A 14,859-nucleotide genomic window follows, 5' to 3' on the forward strand; every position below is an offset into this window, starting at 1 on the left:
CAGGCACACTGTGCATCTCTGTCTCTCTCACACTCGGGGGCTACGTCTACACTGGCCCCTTTTCCGAAAGGGGCATGCTAATTTCACAGGTCGTAATAGGGAAATCCGCGGGGGATTTAAATATCCCCCGCGGCATTTAAATAAAAATGTCCGCCGCTTTTTTCCGGCTTTTAGAAAAGCCGGAAAAGAGCGTCTACACTGACCCCGATCCTCCGGAAAAAAGCCCTTTTCCGGAGGATCTCTTATTCCTACTTTGAAGTAAGGAATAAGAGATCCTCCGGAAAAGGGCTTTTTTCCGGAGGATCGGGGCCAGTGTAGACGCTCTTTTCCGGCTTTTCTAAAAGCCGGAAAAAAGCGGCGGACATTTTTATTTAAATGCCGTGGGGGATATTTAAATCCCCCGCGGATTTCCCTATTACGACCTGTGAAATTAGCATGCCCCTTTCGGAAAAGGGGCCAGTGTAGATGTAGCCAAAGTGTGTGTGCACATGTCTCTCTCTCTCTCTCACACACACGCACACACACACACACGAAACAGTCCTCCTGGGCACTTTGGAAAGTTGGCAACTGTACAGCCCTGGAGGAGAGTAAAATAGCTTTGATTCATCTTCATGTTCATAGAAGCGTATACAGCCACTGCCATGCATCTTTTGTGTTTCTTACCTCAGCCCCTGCACCCTTTTAGAATGTGAGGCTACCTTAACAATTAATAATCCTTGAGGGCTCAGCAAAATGCTTGTTAATCATTTAGTAGGAAGTCATTCTTGTAGGAAATATTCCATTCCTTACTCCATCACCTCAATCATGTTTCACAATAATCATTCCTATGTACAGTATTCAATTGTTTAAAATGTATATGGAATATGTCTATATTGTCTTTTATCCCTGAAAAAAAGTTTCCCTAGAACCTAACTCTCCCTATTGACATTAATTTTATGGGGAAATTGGATTTGCTTCACATAATTTCGCTTACAGCAGCAGGGAATACAACTACAACATTACGCAAGAAGTTACTGCATCTTTAGAAGTCACACATTGGAACCTTCTTTGCATTTTGTCAAATCTGCAAGTGAAAATATTCTTTAAATGTCCAATATACGCTGGGTTCTCATCCAAGACTACTATAATATGTATGGCAAAATGATGGTAAAATAGAGCAGGAGACATACCGTATTTTCCGGCGTATAAGACGACCCCCTAATTTTTTAGTTAAAAGATAGGGTTTCGTCTTATACCCCAGCGCCCCTCCGCCTCCTTTGCTCCTGGTGTCCCTGGTCTGCTGGAGACGGTCCCCAGCAGACCAGGGACACCGGGAGCAAAGCCTCTGAGGATGCCTGGCAGCGGGACAGCCCAGGCGCGCCTGGGCTGCCCCGCCGCCGGAGCCCCTCCGCGGCTTTGCAAAGCCTCGGGGGAAGCCGCCGCCGGAGCCCCTCCGCGGCTTTGCAAAGCCTCGGGGGAAGCCGGCGGGGGGGGGGGGTATCCCAGGCGCGCCTGGGCTGCCCCGCCGCCGGAGCCCCTCCGAGGCTTTGCAAAGCCTTGGGGGAAGCCGGCGGCGGGGCAGCCCAGGCGTGCCTGGGATGCCCTGCCGCCTGTATAACCGGCATATAAGACGACCCCAGATTTTTGGGGGATTTTTTTAACATCAAAAGTCATCTTGTACGCCGGTATATACGGTACAATTATCCTGAAAGGAGTTCAGTCACACATGTAATTTGTTTAATAGCCACCATCAGCATGGAAGCATGGCCTCTGGAATGGCAGCCAAAGCATGAAGGGGTATGCCAATATTTAGCACAGTGGTTTTCAAACTACAGGTCGGGACCAGTACTGTGTTGTGGAATGTTGAGCACTGGGTTTCTTTGCTACAGAGTGATCAAGTGACCAGCAGTGATGCTAAGGCAGGCTCCTTGCCTCTCCTAACTGCAGACTGCACTGTACCGCAGCAGGCCCAGCTCCTATGTGGAGGGGAAAGAAAGCACACAGGCCTCTGTATACTGCTCCGAGTATTAGCTCCACACTCCCCTCAGCTGGGAGCCATCTTTTAATGGGGCACAGCATGGTCTGCAGTGCCAGGAGAGGCAGGAAGCCTGTGTTAGCACTCCGCCTGAACCACTGACCAGGAGCTATTCAAGGTAAGCCCCTTTTGCACCAGCCCTGACCCCCTCAAAAGCTGGAACCCCTTCCTACACTTCAAAGCTCTCATCCTTAGCCCCACAGCCCACACTCCCATCCCAGTGGTGTTACACCAGTTCTGAAGCAGCAGTCACTATGAAGGCTACTGCTATAGCAAACTAGCCACACTCAACTGGACAAATAGCCTCTAGTAGCTAGTGTGTTGGACACCACGGCTTTAGTGAAATTATGCTGGGTCATGGGCATCAAACATTTTCTGCAACCAGGTCATGAGAAAAAAAAGTTTAAAAACTACTGGTTTAGCATATTTACCTTGCAATGCCAGCTACAAAAGCAGCATGTGAACTCCAATAAGAAGTGGAAAGCATTAAGTTGTGTCTTAGGAATGAGTGGATTTGTAGGCTCTAAAATTTTAAATTGTTTCATTTTTAGCACAATTATGTAAAAAAGAAGTCTGCATTTGTGAATTACGCTTTCAGGAGAAAGATATTGCACTGCAGTACTTACATGAGGTGAACTGGAAAATACTATTTCTTTTATTTATCATTTTCACAAGGCAAATATTGTAATAAAATAATATAAACAATGAATGCCATACACTTTGTATTCTGCATACCCAAAATCAATATATTTGAAATTGTAGAAGACATGCAAAATGCTTGATACATTCCAATTTGTATTCTATTCTTTAAGTATGTGATTATGATAATTAATCAGAACAAAGCCAAGAGAAAGGGCAGAGACAGAAAGGAAAGACCAACTGGCAATAATGCAGCTCTTATTTTACTGAAGTATTTCTGAAAGCATTAAAAACTTGCAGGTAGCATTCAAAAAGTTGCTTCACACAGAGAAGATAATCTTAAAATTATCTTGTAATGTAAGTGAAATACTTTATGATTAAGTAAAAGAGAGAGACAAGACACTTGAAAGAAGGTATGGTATTTCAGAAAAAGGAAAATCAGAAAAGTGGACAGAGGAGGAAGTAACAGGAAAGTAGAGCAAGTCAGACAGCAGGAATTGAGAAGCAGAAGTTTGAGATAGCCAGGCAGGTACTCATCTGTTACAGAAAACTTATTAAAACCTTTGAATGATTTAACAACTATGTATAAGTTAGAGAATAATGTTTCTTTACCCTAAGAAAGAGGAAAATTTGACTTTCCTACCAGGGATTTACTCCGGTTCTGTAGGCATGTGATTTCCTGGAAGGACCTTTCCTGGCCAGTATATCCGAAGCCCCCATTGACGGTCACCCCTTGTTTACTTACGTTTATTTACCGGCATTTTGAGGCTAGAACTGGGGCAAAATAAATGCCCTGGAGTTTATGACCATAAAGGACCATTCGATCATCAAGCCCGAGGTCTCTCGTCTCACAACAACCCTCTGCTCCCCTCCCTCCGCCCCGCGGATAGCCCGGGCTCTAGCGGGAAACTCACAGCCTTATCCGCTCCGCCACCGGCTCCCTGGGAAAGCACCAGCGTGGCGGAGCCCGCCAGGCGAGCCGCGAGCGCCAGCAGAGGCACCGCGCGCCCCGCAAGCTCGGGGCCCGAGTTAACGACAGGCTCGGTGCTCGCGGGATTCGGCCTGTCACAGCCGCGGGTCCCTGTGCAGCCGCCGTTGGGCCGGGCAGCGCCGGGCACCCCTCGCCGCTTTCATGCCTCACTCCGGCGTCTGCATGGCTAAACTCCTGCTTCCTCTCGCGTCCGCGCTCAGCCTGTGCTGGGGGGGGAGGACGACAAGCGAGGAAGCGCTTTAACTGCCACGCCCCCTTTCACCGCGGCTGCCCAATCGTCGCGCGCCGGCGCTCAAGCCCAGCCAACCGCGGCTCGCCTTCACTCTCGAACCGACCAATCAGCACCGGTCCGCTTCACAAATTCGAACGGGTACCTCCTCCCCCCTTACATCTCTCCAGTTGTAAGGGAGACTGAGCTATTCAAAACATCACGGCGGGCGGAGTCAGTCAAGCGGGGCGGGGCTTCAGGGTGACAGAGCAGGCCAATCAAGGGCGAGCAGCCGCGCGCGCGGAGAGGTTTCGCTGCTGGCGTGCCCGTGTGTGAATGAGAATGAGAAGGAGCCAGTTTCCTTCCGGGTTAGAGGTCTCGCGCCTAGTCTCCTGTCGCTATGGCGAGCAGCGCAGCCAATTTGAACGCGGTGAGAGAAACGATGGACGGTGAGTCCGGGGGGGCTGCGGTCGCTTCAGGTGCCCGGTTGCACACGGGCCTAATACAGGGCGCCCCGCTTCCTATCGCGCGCTCTGTGGCGGCGGCGCCCGGAGTGTAGGGATGTTGCCGGAGCCTGCAATTGAGGCCCTGCCCGGGGTCGCGGCGCGGGGGCATTGCCCGGGCCGGGGAGGAAGCGCGGCAGTGGCTCCTGCGGGCTGCTCCGAGAACGCCACGTTCGGGGAAAAAACAGCGCGAAAGTGACTTTTCCTCGGGCGAGCCGGGTGCTCCGGAGAGCGCGGCATTTCTCCCCGGGAGGGCTCCCCGGGTTTGACTCCCTCTCTTAAATGAAGTGACGCTCTCGGCTACGTGTGTGCAACTTGGGCGAGTGGGTACAACCACTAGTCTATTATGGGATGGGCAATAATTCTAGAAGCGGGGGCCACGTCTCAGATTTTTGAAATGGCCCTTGGCTGCCGCGGGCGGAAGGGGTGGGGCCATGACAATCCAATACGTGTGGGATCTGACGATTTTTTTTTTCAAAGTCACTTCTCAATGTAGAACTGGGCGTTAATGTTGCACGAAAGCGAACATTTGTGATAAATTACTTTCCCCTTTCCAGTTGTAAGATGTAGCAAAATAATTGAATATTCTTTCCTTTATTTATTGTCTTCCTGTTTGTAATGTCCACAAATTAAACATGGAAGTACATTTCCTTAATCAAATAGATCTCTAAACTTTTTTTTTTTGAGGGATGGGGAACAGGATGTAAATATTGACATGAAAACAGAAAACTGTAAAGTACCAAGATTTTTTATTATTGTTATGATGAAAATATCTGTTTGGCGGTGTAGTATGCATAGGCTCAGTGCTATGGACGAGGGATGTTAGATACGTGTAATAGAACAGGCGACTAACCACATGAACTCTTAGTGATTAAGTCGACTATTCTGTCGTCCCCAGGGCAGGGCCAGACTTCCAGGACTGCTGCCTCTGTATTTAAACTGGCTTCTTTCGCGAAGCCGGTCTGCGAGGAGAGCCAGTTTAAAAAACAGCTCTCCACACAGAATGGCTGCCTGTTATCTCATGCAGCTGTCTCTGATACAGAGACAGCAATGAGGGGTGGCAGCAGCCCTTGTCCACGGTGGGTCCGAGCTCCCAATGGACAGGCTGCTGAAACTATGGAACACTACTTTCCCATTTTAAAAAAAATCCATTAGAACAAAATAATCAGAAATTGTGTATGCCCAGGAAATACGTACTAAAAGCTGATTTTAAAAGTTAAATGTAGTGTTCTGACTTCAAAATATACTGCAGTATTTTCCAGTTTTTCATCACAGATTGCAGCCACATAAGTTAGTCAAGGAGAACGTGTCAATAGAACTCAAAATTCAAAAGGTGTCAACAGTTGGCAGGTTTCATTGACTTTGGGGTCTTCTGGGTCCTTTGCACCTCTGAAAATTAGGCCACCTTCCAGGTTCCTATTTATGGATATAGACTCCTAAAAATGAGTGCCTAAAGTTGAACATAATGGCCTTTTTATATGTGTGGGTGATCCTATTTATTAAAGCTTTTTTTTATTTAAAAAGCCTTATTTTTTTCAATATGCAATAAATTTGTACCACAGAAAAACACTTTATGTATTTATGAGCTATATATCATGTCAAGGTTAGTACATTAAGTATCAGGCCAGCCATTTGCTGACTTTGCAGAAAGTTGGAAGCAGTGAAATAGCATTTCTATGTCCCTTTTTGGAAATCTTTGTTTCTTTGTGATTATAGAAACATGAGTAATATTTTTTTAATATAAATAAATTAGTGTTGTCAGGGAGTCTTGCTGAAAACTAAACCTTGAATTGCTCTATAATAATTAGAGCTTTGAAACGGAGTACAGTTTGGACCTCCCCGTTCCTGCACCTTTGGGACCTAATCAGTCCCAAATGAGAGAATTTGCCGGAGCAGAGGAAGTCCCCTGCTACCAGCTCCCCAGATCCCATTCCATCCGTACTGCTGGCCCTAGCCACACTGCTGCAGCCCAGTTTGTCCCGGCCCCACTACTGAGGCTGCTGTTTCTCCAGCCCCACTATTGTGGATGCCATATCTCTAGCCCCTGCCCACTACCTCGACTGCCACATCCCCAGCTCTGCTACTTGGGCTGCAGCAGCGTTGCCAGCTTTGTCCACATATTCACTCTGCTGACACCATTATTGGGCCTAACCAAGTGAGTTATAAAATCAAGAATACATATTCCTGCGCCTCCAGAAATATAATCTATGCTATCATGTGCCGAAAGTGTCCGTCTGCTATGTACATTGGACAAACGTCTCAGACACTTCGCCAAAGAATCAATGCCCACAAAACAGACATTAGACAGGATCACAAAGAAAAAACAGTTGCTTGCCATTTCAACCAGAAAGGACACTGTCTCAATGACCTAATCACCTGCATCCTACTTCAGAAGACTTTCAAATCTGCACTTGAAAGGGAATCCTCTGAACTGGCATTCATGATAAAATTCGACACTCTCCGCAGGGGGCTGAACAAAGACCCCAGCTATCTTACCCATTACAAAGATAGCTTCCCCAATTATCACCTCTAATACCATTAACTCACAGGCATTCACCTTCCTTCCCTCCCTCCCCCTCCGCCCCCTCCCCCCGCATACCCCTTCTGTTCTGAAATGTGATTTGTCCTTTTCATATGTGTTCATTTTTTTTAATTGTATCCTTTGGTATATATGGTTGAGACTATTTATTTTCTTCCATTATTTGATCTGAGGAAGTGGGTCTGGCCCACGAAAGCTCATCATCTAATAAACCATCTTGTTAGTCTTTAAAGTGCTACATAGTCCTGTATTTTGTTTCAGCTACACCAGACTAACACGGCTACATTTCTATCAGTGTAATACAAAATGATATTGTTATAATCATTCATTTGTTCCTGTTTTCTTTCCTACCTTCCACTTAATGAGCAAAGATTTGAATTATTATTACAATTTTAGAATGTTTTAAAATTACAGACTACAAACTAAATATTACTGTAGTCTGTGGACATGTTAACTATTTTAACAGGAATAATAAACAAATAACATACTGATTCAGTGAATGGAGAATCACAGAGTAGAGAATGTAAATGTGTATCTGAGTTTGAAGACTGAGACTGCTGACTCACATAGGGAAGGTGATTATAAATGTTACAGTTGGGATTCAAACGAGGGGATGGAGGGAAATGTGCAGTGTTTCCATTGTCACCATCCACAGAGTTTCAGCTTTTGAAAATCCCACTCTTAAAAAATAAATGATTTTAATAATCTTATTTAAACTTTTATCTAACAAAGCAATTTTAATTTTTTTAAAATTGTCGCAGTTCTGCTTGAAATTTCAAGAATATTAAACACTGGTTTGGATATGGAAACCCTGTCTATATGTGTACGGTTGTGTGAGCAAGGTATAAACCCAGAGGCCTTATCTTCAGTAATTAAAGAACTACGCAAGGCTACAGAAGCACTAAAGGTAAGGCAGTTTATGAAAAACATGCAGCTGTCTTTTTTAAATTAATGCAAATCGAATTTCAGATTACTGCATTTTCAACTTGTCATATGGAATTTTACATTTCCCTTGCATTTCAAATAAAATAAAATAATCTTAGGAAATAAATCCTGTTGCCTTCTTTCTTTATTGCTAATTGCATTTGGTCCAAAGCATGGAATCTGCAGATAGCAAACCAGTAGTGTAGACAAAGCCTTTTTGTTGTTGTTTACAACTTGACAAGTTGGTGTAACCACATGACTGTGCATGGGTCTGTAGTGAAACATGCCCTAATCTGAACACCACCTGCATGAGTCAGTGCAAAAAGTCCAGACTACAGGTCCTTGACAGAATTATATACTTGGCATCCTTGTGTCATATTTTGTCAAGTGATGGATAAATTAATAAAAGAAGGATAGTGAGAGTGAGAAATTGTTAAAATGAAAATATTCAATAAAAGAGCCATTTAAGCAGCGTATTAAGATTAAATATCACGTGATTTATTTTCTACAAATTATTTAAACATTATTAACAAAATAAAAGTAGTTGCAAGAAATAACCATAAGTGTTATTCCTGATTTTTAGCTCCACAGTATCTATTCTCAGTTTATTATAATGAATTATACTTATCTTTCTAGGCTGCTGAAAATATGACAAGTTGACTTCATGGGAGAGGATCTTTTTGATGAGAGAAATGTCAAGCTAACAGAGGTTTGAAGACTGGCTGCTATTCAGAAATATAGAATCAAGTTCCTGTATATTCAGGTTTCAAAAAAAAATCTGTAATCTTTTTTTTATAAAAGGATGAAATATAAAAGTGTAAGGCTTTATAGAAAAGTGAAAAGGCATATGACTTATCTAATATTATTCATTGTTTGTTTTGTCCTTGTTTTACAGACTGTAGTTTTTAGCATTATTATGTATTCCTTATAAACCTGAGCTTTACTTTTATAAACAGTCTGTCAAATATTGCTTGTTGACTGACTAAATCTACAAGTTTAGTGAAATTTAGTCACTTAATCTATATGATAGAGAGAACGTATTCAGAGACTTATTATAAACTCTTAATTTTAAATGGCTAATGCATAATGGACTGAGAAGTTTATTTTCCATTGGTCTGAAACTTGGCATTCAACTTCAGACACCATTTTGTATGTATAGGCTATAATTTAAATACTTTCTGATTTTTGTTTTTAATCCGAGAGCAGAGAAAAATAATGTGAGCATGTTTCCTTCTTTAATTTAAAAAAAAAATGCTTCATATTTCAAATGGAAACTTATGATTTTGGTAGTTTGTGTTTTTTTATAACTAAATATTTATTTAAAAAAAAAAGATTGTCTGCAAGCAGTTATCATACATTTAAATTAGTGTATAGTTGAATTCCATAATCTCTTACGCATTGTATGGAACATCTTATTGACTTCATTAGTGCTTTAGTTAGATTTATATCCTGGCCATTACAGATCACAAAAATGCTCATGGAATATTTATTATCTTTATCCTAGTCAAAGGATAGAACGGAGATGTCAAACTGATTAAGGAAGGGCCACATTCCGTTTGTATTTATGGTCAGTGAATATAGGACTGTTTACTCCCCTCAATTAGACTATATAGTAACTACATTTTTGGTTATCATTTTAGCATTCATTATCACGCAGAAAGAAAATATACTCACACACAGGAGAACTACAATTTCTCCCCTTTATTTCTCTTTCTATCCTTTTTTCTTCATTTTTCCCTTCAATAATTCCCACTCTTTCCCCCCATTTTATCTATTGAAATAATTAGTGCTGATGAGATTTCATTATGGGGTTTAAATTCATCCCAACCCACATTAATAGAGAACAGATATCACACTTCTGATTTATTGTTTCAGGTTCTCTGCAGACTTGAGAGGATGATGCTGTATTGACTTACATTTGGAAGACTGTTTTTGCAATCTGAAAACAGAAAACAATATTAGGTTCTGTATAATCTCAGTAGGACACGAGTCACAGAAATGCATCAAGGAGGCCAAATGTTTGACAACCCTGTTATAGACAAAATCAATGCATATTTAACATATGAATGGTGATCTGCATAGTTTTACATTAATTTTGTTTCCTGTTAATATGATGTTTTTGGCTTTTTACTTGTATAAAATAAGACGTTTCTGTATTAAATCTGGGAAAGTTAACTATAGTAGTGCATGCTAATTATAATGGTGCATATCGGTGAAAATTGTAAATGTGAACTTGTTTAAATTTTCTAAAGTATTTTGAGTTGTCAAAGTAAAATCATACTTTCAGAATTGTTTTTTCATATTTTTACAGTGTAATGTTATGTTTTGTAGCGTTTTTGGTGATGAATGGCAAAAAGAAAGTAAAAAAAAATGCATAGCTAATCATTGGGGAGCCACAGAAAAATTACAGTTAAATCGTTTGTGTAACTGAGTGATGTCACATCAGTTTGCAACAGGATAGCAAAAACAACAGAAGTATGAAGGTCATGCAGATAATGTTCTTGCCCATCTCCATCTCTTTGCATTTTGCTATCTAGTTACCTAAGCATATATTCCAGGGAGAGGCTGTCATTCCTGAGGGCACTTTGATTTTTGTTCTGTCTGCAAAAAGAGTGGGATAGTGGTACTGCCTCACTTCCTCTTGCAAAAGCTCTAGGGAAGTGGCATCCATTGCCAAGATCAGTGCGTGGTTTCATTCCCTTTGAACACTTGCATCAAAGGCTACCTTTAGAGCTGTAGGGCTATGCGATGGCAATTATAATTGAACAGAACAGATTTGCTAGGGAGATAGACCATCTGTGGGTGTCAACAGAACTTTAGTTTTTTGTGAGTTTGGCATTATAGTCCCTAAGAGACCATGCGCAGATTTCAATATTTTGTTTGAAGATATTATTATGCAATTAATTTATAACATTGCTTATACACGAAGAAATGATACAAAACTGAAAGTGTTGTTAGGAGTAAAGATCTTGCAATCTCTGAAATAAGTGCATAATTTCACTTCTGTAAATTACCCATCTGAACAATCTACTGACCTTAATGGGGCTAAGTTATAAATGTGTGTAAATATTTGCAGGAACATATTCTGACATAACACTAAATAATATTCTGCTAATTAAAGATCTTGCTGAAATTATGTCAATTCATGTTTTTTTTCTAAACTCTTGAGAGCATGATTTGATTTCATAATAAGATAAATCTTTGCTGGAGAGGGAAAACATGCTTTGATTTAAGGCTGGTTTGTTTTGGTACTTTTACATTTCTAATACTGAACTTATAATGTGACAGAGCAAGAATTGATTTAATTATTATTAGGAAATGGGGGCAAACATATGTCATAAAGTGTACATTGTTTTTCTCATATGTGGCATGTAAATCATGTTAGACTTTCTCAAACAAGTGATGTGAATCCTGAAAGCTCAGCTTTTTAGTTAAATATTGTTAATAGGGTAATTTGTTGTTCACAGTTTAATCTTCTCTCACTTGTTTGGGTATGGAATTTGAAGGACAAACATTAAAGAAGATAAAAGTGTATTTCCAGAAGGATGGATGGTGAACAGATAAATTATTGGTAAGGAAAGGGAATTTGAGGGCTGGGAAAGTTAAGGAAGCTGGCTTGAAACTGGAGGACAAATGCATGTAGCTTGATTAGACTAGACTAATGACAGTATAAATACCAAGTGCAGGTTTATAGCAATGACTTTGGATGAAACAAAATAAACAGTTTACAAGTACAAGTATGTAGGATACCTCCATTCATGGCCATCAAGATTTGTATAACTCTGTGTGACACTTTAAGCAAAGCTAATTTTCATTTGGTCAGCTTCGTCATACAGTTAATGTAGCCTTCTCCAAGCAGAGATAGGGATAGGACATGGAGCTGCACAACAATTGACAACTATGAGGTGGGGCCTTGTGGAGCAGTTGGGAACGCACTTCTAGATATCCAACACTTGAGGTTGTGGTGCCGAAGAGTATCTCGGGGTGCTGAACTAACTGGCTATTTCTGTCATTGAATGAGTGGGAGAGATGGATGGGTTCAGTCTGAGAGACTAGAGTAAGCAAGGGATCTCTTAAGAGGTAATGGGAATGGAGTTTCTGGGGCCTGGCATCTGTGGTAACCTGAAGGTCTCTAACATGAAGAAATTACATACAGACTGGAAGTATTTGATCCTATAGAATGTGTTCATTTTAAATCATATAAAACTCCACATCAACTATAATCTGAATAGCTTCAGCTGAGTAGGGATGGAGTGGTTCAGTATGAAAACAACGCCAGGAGAGAGGGCATCCCCAGCCTTTTCATTGCAGCAGCTTCGGGTCACGTGAGAAGCACCTCTCCATGGCTGCTACAACAGAGCCAGGGGAGGGGTGCATGTGCCCCAGCAAGAAGACAGACAGACTCAGGGCCCTTTCCACTGCAGGGCAAAAGTTGAATTAAGATACAGCAATTGCGTAGCTGAAGTAAAAATTGATTAAATCAGCTTTTGGTGCTGTCTGCAAGTTAGGAAGTCAAAGGAAGAACACTCTTCCTTCTGTTTCCCTTGCTCCTTGTGAAATGAGGGTTACAGGAGTTGGAATAAGAAGTCCTCCATTTCAAAATAACAGCTTGCTGGGTAGATGCACACTGTTTTATTTTGAAATGTCAATTTTTCCAAAATAACACTGCTGTATGGGGTGTGTCTACAAAGCAAAGTTATTTTGGAATAAAGGCCGTTATTCCGAAATAACTATGTGAGAGTCTACACAGCAAAACTGCTATTTCGAAATAACGGAGGGTGTCACTGGTCGCCTGGGGAGAAGCTCTCCCTCAGGGCCTTCTGGATGTGCACGGCGCCCTGATAGACCTGCTGCCCCCCCCCCCAGGCAGGAAGGTCTCCCCCTTTAATTTGCATAGGTTGTCCAGAATACAGCACACAGCCACCACATGTGAGATGTTGTGCTCCTCAATGTCCAGGCAAGTAAGGAGGCATCCAAACCGTGCCTTCACGTGGCTGAAGACACCCTTGACCACCATGTGGGCCCTGCTGAGCCTGGCATTAAGTGCCTCTTGGGAGGGTTTGAGGTGGCTGGTATATGGTTTAATGAGCCATGGTTGCAGGGGATAGGTCACATCCCCCTCCAGGCAAACGTGCATGTTCATGTTCCCAACCCTGATGTGATCGGGAAAGAAAGTTCTGTCGTGCAGCTTCTGGAACACTCTTGAGTTCCTAAAGATGTGTGTGTTGTGCGCCTTCCCCGACCATCCGGCATATGTCTGTGAACTGTCCCTGACAGTCATGACCTGCAGGACCACTGAAAAGTGATTTATGTGGCTTGATGCCTGTGGTCTGGGGCACAAATAGGTATATATGTCCTGTCGCTTGCCCTCCACCCCCAAAGTTGGGGAAGCCTAGGGTGCCAAATCCATTGGTGATGGTGTCCACATATGCAAAGCGGATAACTGTGCAGCAGGATGGTGTTGATCACCCTGACCACCTGCAGGAGACAAACTGACAATCACAGAGGGAGTGGGAGGCATGGCACGGCACCTGTGAGTTTCCTCCCTTCTCTCTCCTAGTATCCCTCTTCCCCACTCACCGGGGCAACCCCCTGCAATCATGCCCACCCCTGGCAGGGCTTAGTGAGGGCAGGACTGAACAAACCCTCCTGGGGAGAGGTCTTGCACCACTCCCACCCCTCCCTTTCCCTAGGGAAGCCCATTCCATCCTTCCACCCTGGGACATAGCCTGAGAATTTCATACCTGCATGACCAGGGCCCTGATGGTCAATCTCCCCACACTGAACTGGTTCCCTACAGATCATTAGCTCTCCGTCATTGAGAGATTCCAGAGGGTGATGGTGACATGTTTCTGGAGGTGAATGGTGGACTGCATGTGCATGTCTGGTCACCTCAGAGCTGAACTGAGCCACTCACAGAGCTACAGGAAGGTGTCCTTTTTCATTCTGAAGTTCTGGACCCATTGTTGGCTCTCCAGTGCTCCAAAACTATGTGGTCCCACCAGTCTGCGTTGGTGTCCGGAGCCATAGACAGCAGGGCACGGTGGCCAGACCAGGGTAGGTGACATCCAGCTGCTGGAGCCATGCCCTCCACATACCTGAGGAGAGTGCCACAAGGTCTGGGGGTTGGGTTCCTGCAAAGCCTGAGAGGTTCAGGGGTGGCCCTAGATTAGCTGCCAGTAACTGGTGCCCTAGGAAAAACATGCAATCGGTGTGCCACCGCTCCCCCCAATCCCAAGGGTAGATATAGGCTGAGGTTTTTGGTAAACTGGGAAACATTTTGCCCCTATTGTCCATTTAATGTTTTTTAAGTATATTTATTTAAACAAGCATAGTTATTCAGTTTGTCCATCCAACCAATGTTTATGAGATCAGATTAAAATGGAGACACGAAATTTTCAGAATAGATTTGTACATGACAGTTAGACAATATTTCAGTACGATTTCAAATAAAAATGCATTACAAATGTTAATTATAATTTTTATTATTACAAATCCAAAATAGTCCATTACGCTAGCCTGCCTTAACTGCCATTACCACCACATCGCTGGGGAGAGGGGGGCTGGGATGGAGGTCTGGGGATGGGGGGGCTGAGTATAGAGTTATGGGGCTGGGGAGCTGAGGATGGAGTTCTGGGGCTGGAGACGGGGGCTGGGGACAGGGGAGAGGAAACAGGGTGCCAGTTGGGGGAAGAGAGTCCCCTGCATCCACCTCCTCCCAGGATTCCCCCCCCCCCCCCGAGGGAAGCCGGCACGCACCTCTCCTGGGGCCGACCCCCCATTCCCGCGGTGCAGGGGAAGCCAGCATATGCCTCCCCTGGGGTCAACATCCGCACCTCCCGTGCCTTCTCCCCTGGGGCCGACCCGTTCCTCCTGTGGCACAGGGAACCCCCGCACGCCTCCTCCCCCAGGGCCAACCCCACGCCCCCGCAGCATGGGGAAACCCCCGCACCCCGCCTCTCCCAGGGCGGACCTCCCCTCCCGCAGCGCAGGGGAAGCTGGTGCATGCCTCCCCCGGGGCCACCTCCCCACGCTCCTCTT

The 14,859-nt window shown here is 43.8% G+C and overlaps 2 protein-coding genes across 4 annotated transcripts in view; one reads left to right on the forward strand and one right to left on the reverse strand.

Annotated features, from left to right (window-relative positions):
- The window catches only part of BORA (BORA aurora kinase A activator), a 41,695-nt gene extending 37,700 nt beyond the window's left edge, over positions 1 to 3,995 (reverse strand). For 2 of the 3 annotated variants that reach the window (XR_012900619.1, XM_006129052.4), the window contains exon 1: positions 3,568 to 3,995. The gene's annotated coding sequence lies outside the window, so the exon portion shown is untranslated. Of the gene's footprint in view, positions 1 to 3,398; positions 3,525 to 3,567 lie in introns of those variants that run through there. The other variant, XM_006129053.4, reaches the window with a different exon arrangement.
- A 125-nt stretch (positions 3,996 to 4,120) lies between these two features.
- On the forward strand, positions 4,121 to 10,954 carry MZT1 (mitotic spindle organizing protein 1). Its single transcript, XM_075918906.1, has 3 exons — positions 4,121 to 4,301; positions 7,656 to 7,801; positions 8,455 to 10,954. The coding sequence occupies exons 1-3, from the start codon at positions 4,253 to 4,255 to the stop codon at positions 8,476 to 8,478; spliced, it is 219 nt and encodes a 72-aa protein (XP_075775021.1). The 5' UTR covers positions 4,121 to 4,252; the 3' UTR covers positions 8,479 to 10,954.
- Positions 10,955 to 14,859: the final 3,905 nt, after the last annotated feature.

This window comes from Pelodiscus sinensis, chromosome 1 (genome assembly GCF_049634645.1).
Source record: "Pelodiscus sinensis isolate JC-2024 chromosome 1, ASM4963464v1, whole genome shotgun sequence".
Lineage (NCBI taxonomy): Eukaryota > Metazoa > Chordata > Testudines > Trionychidae > Pelodiscus > Pelodiscus sinensis.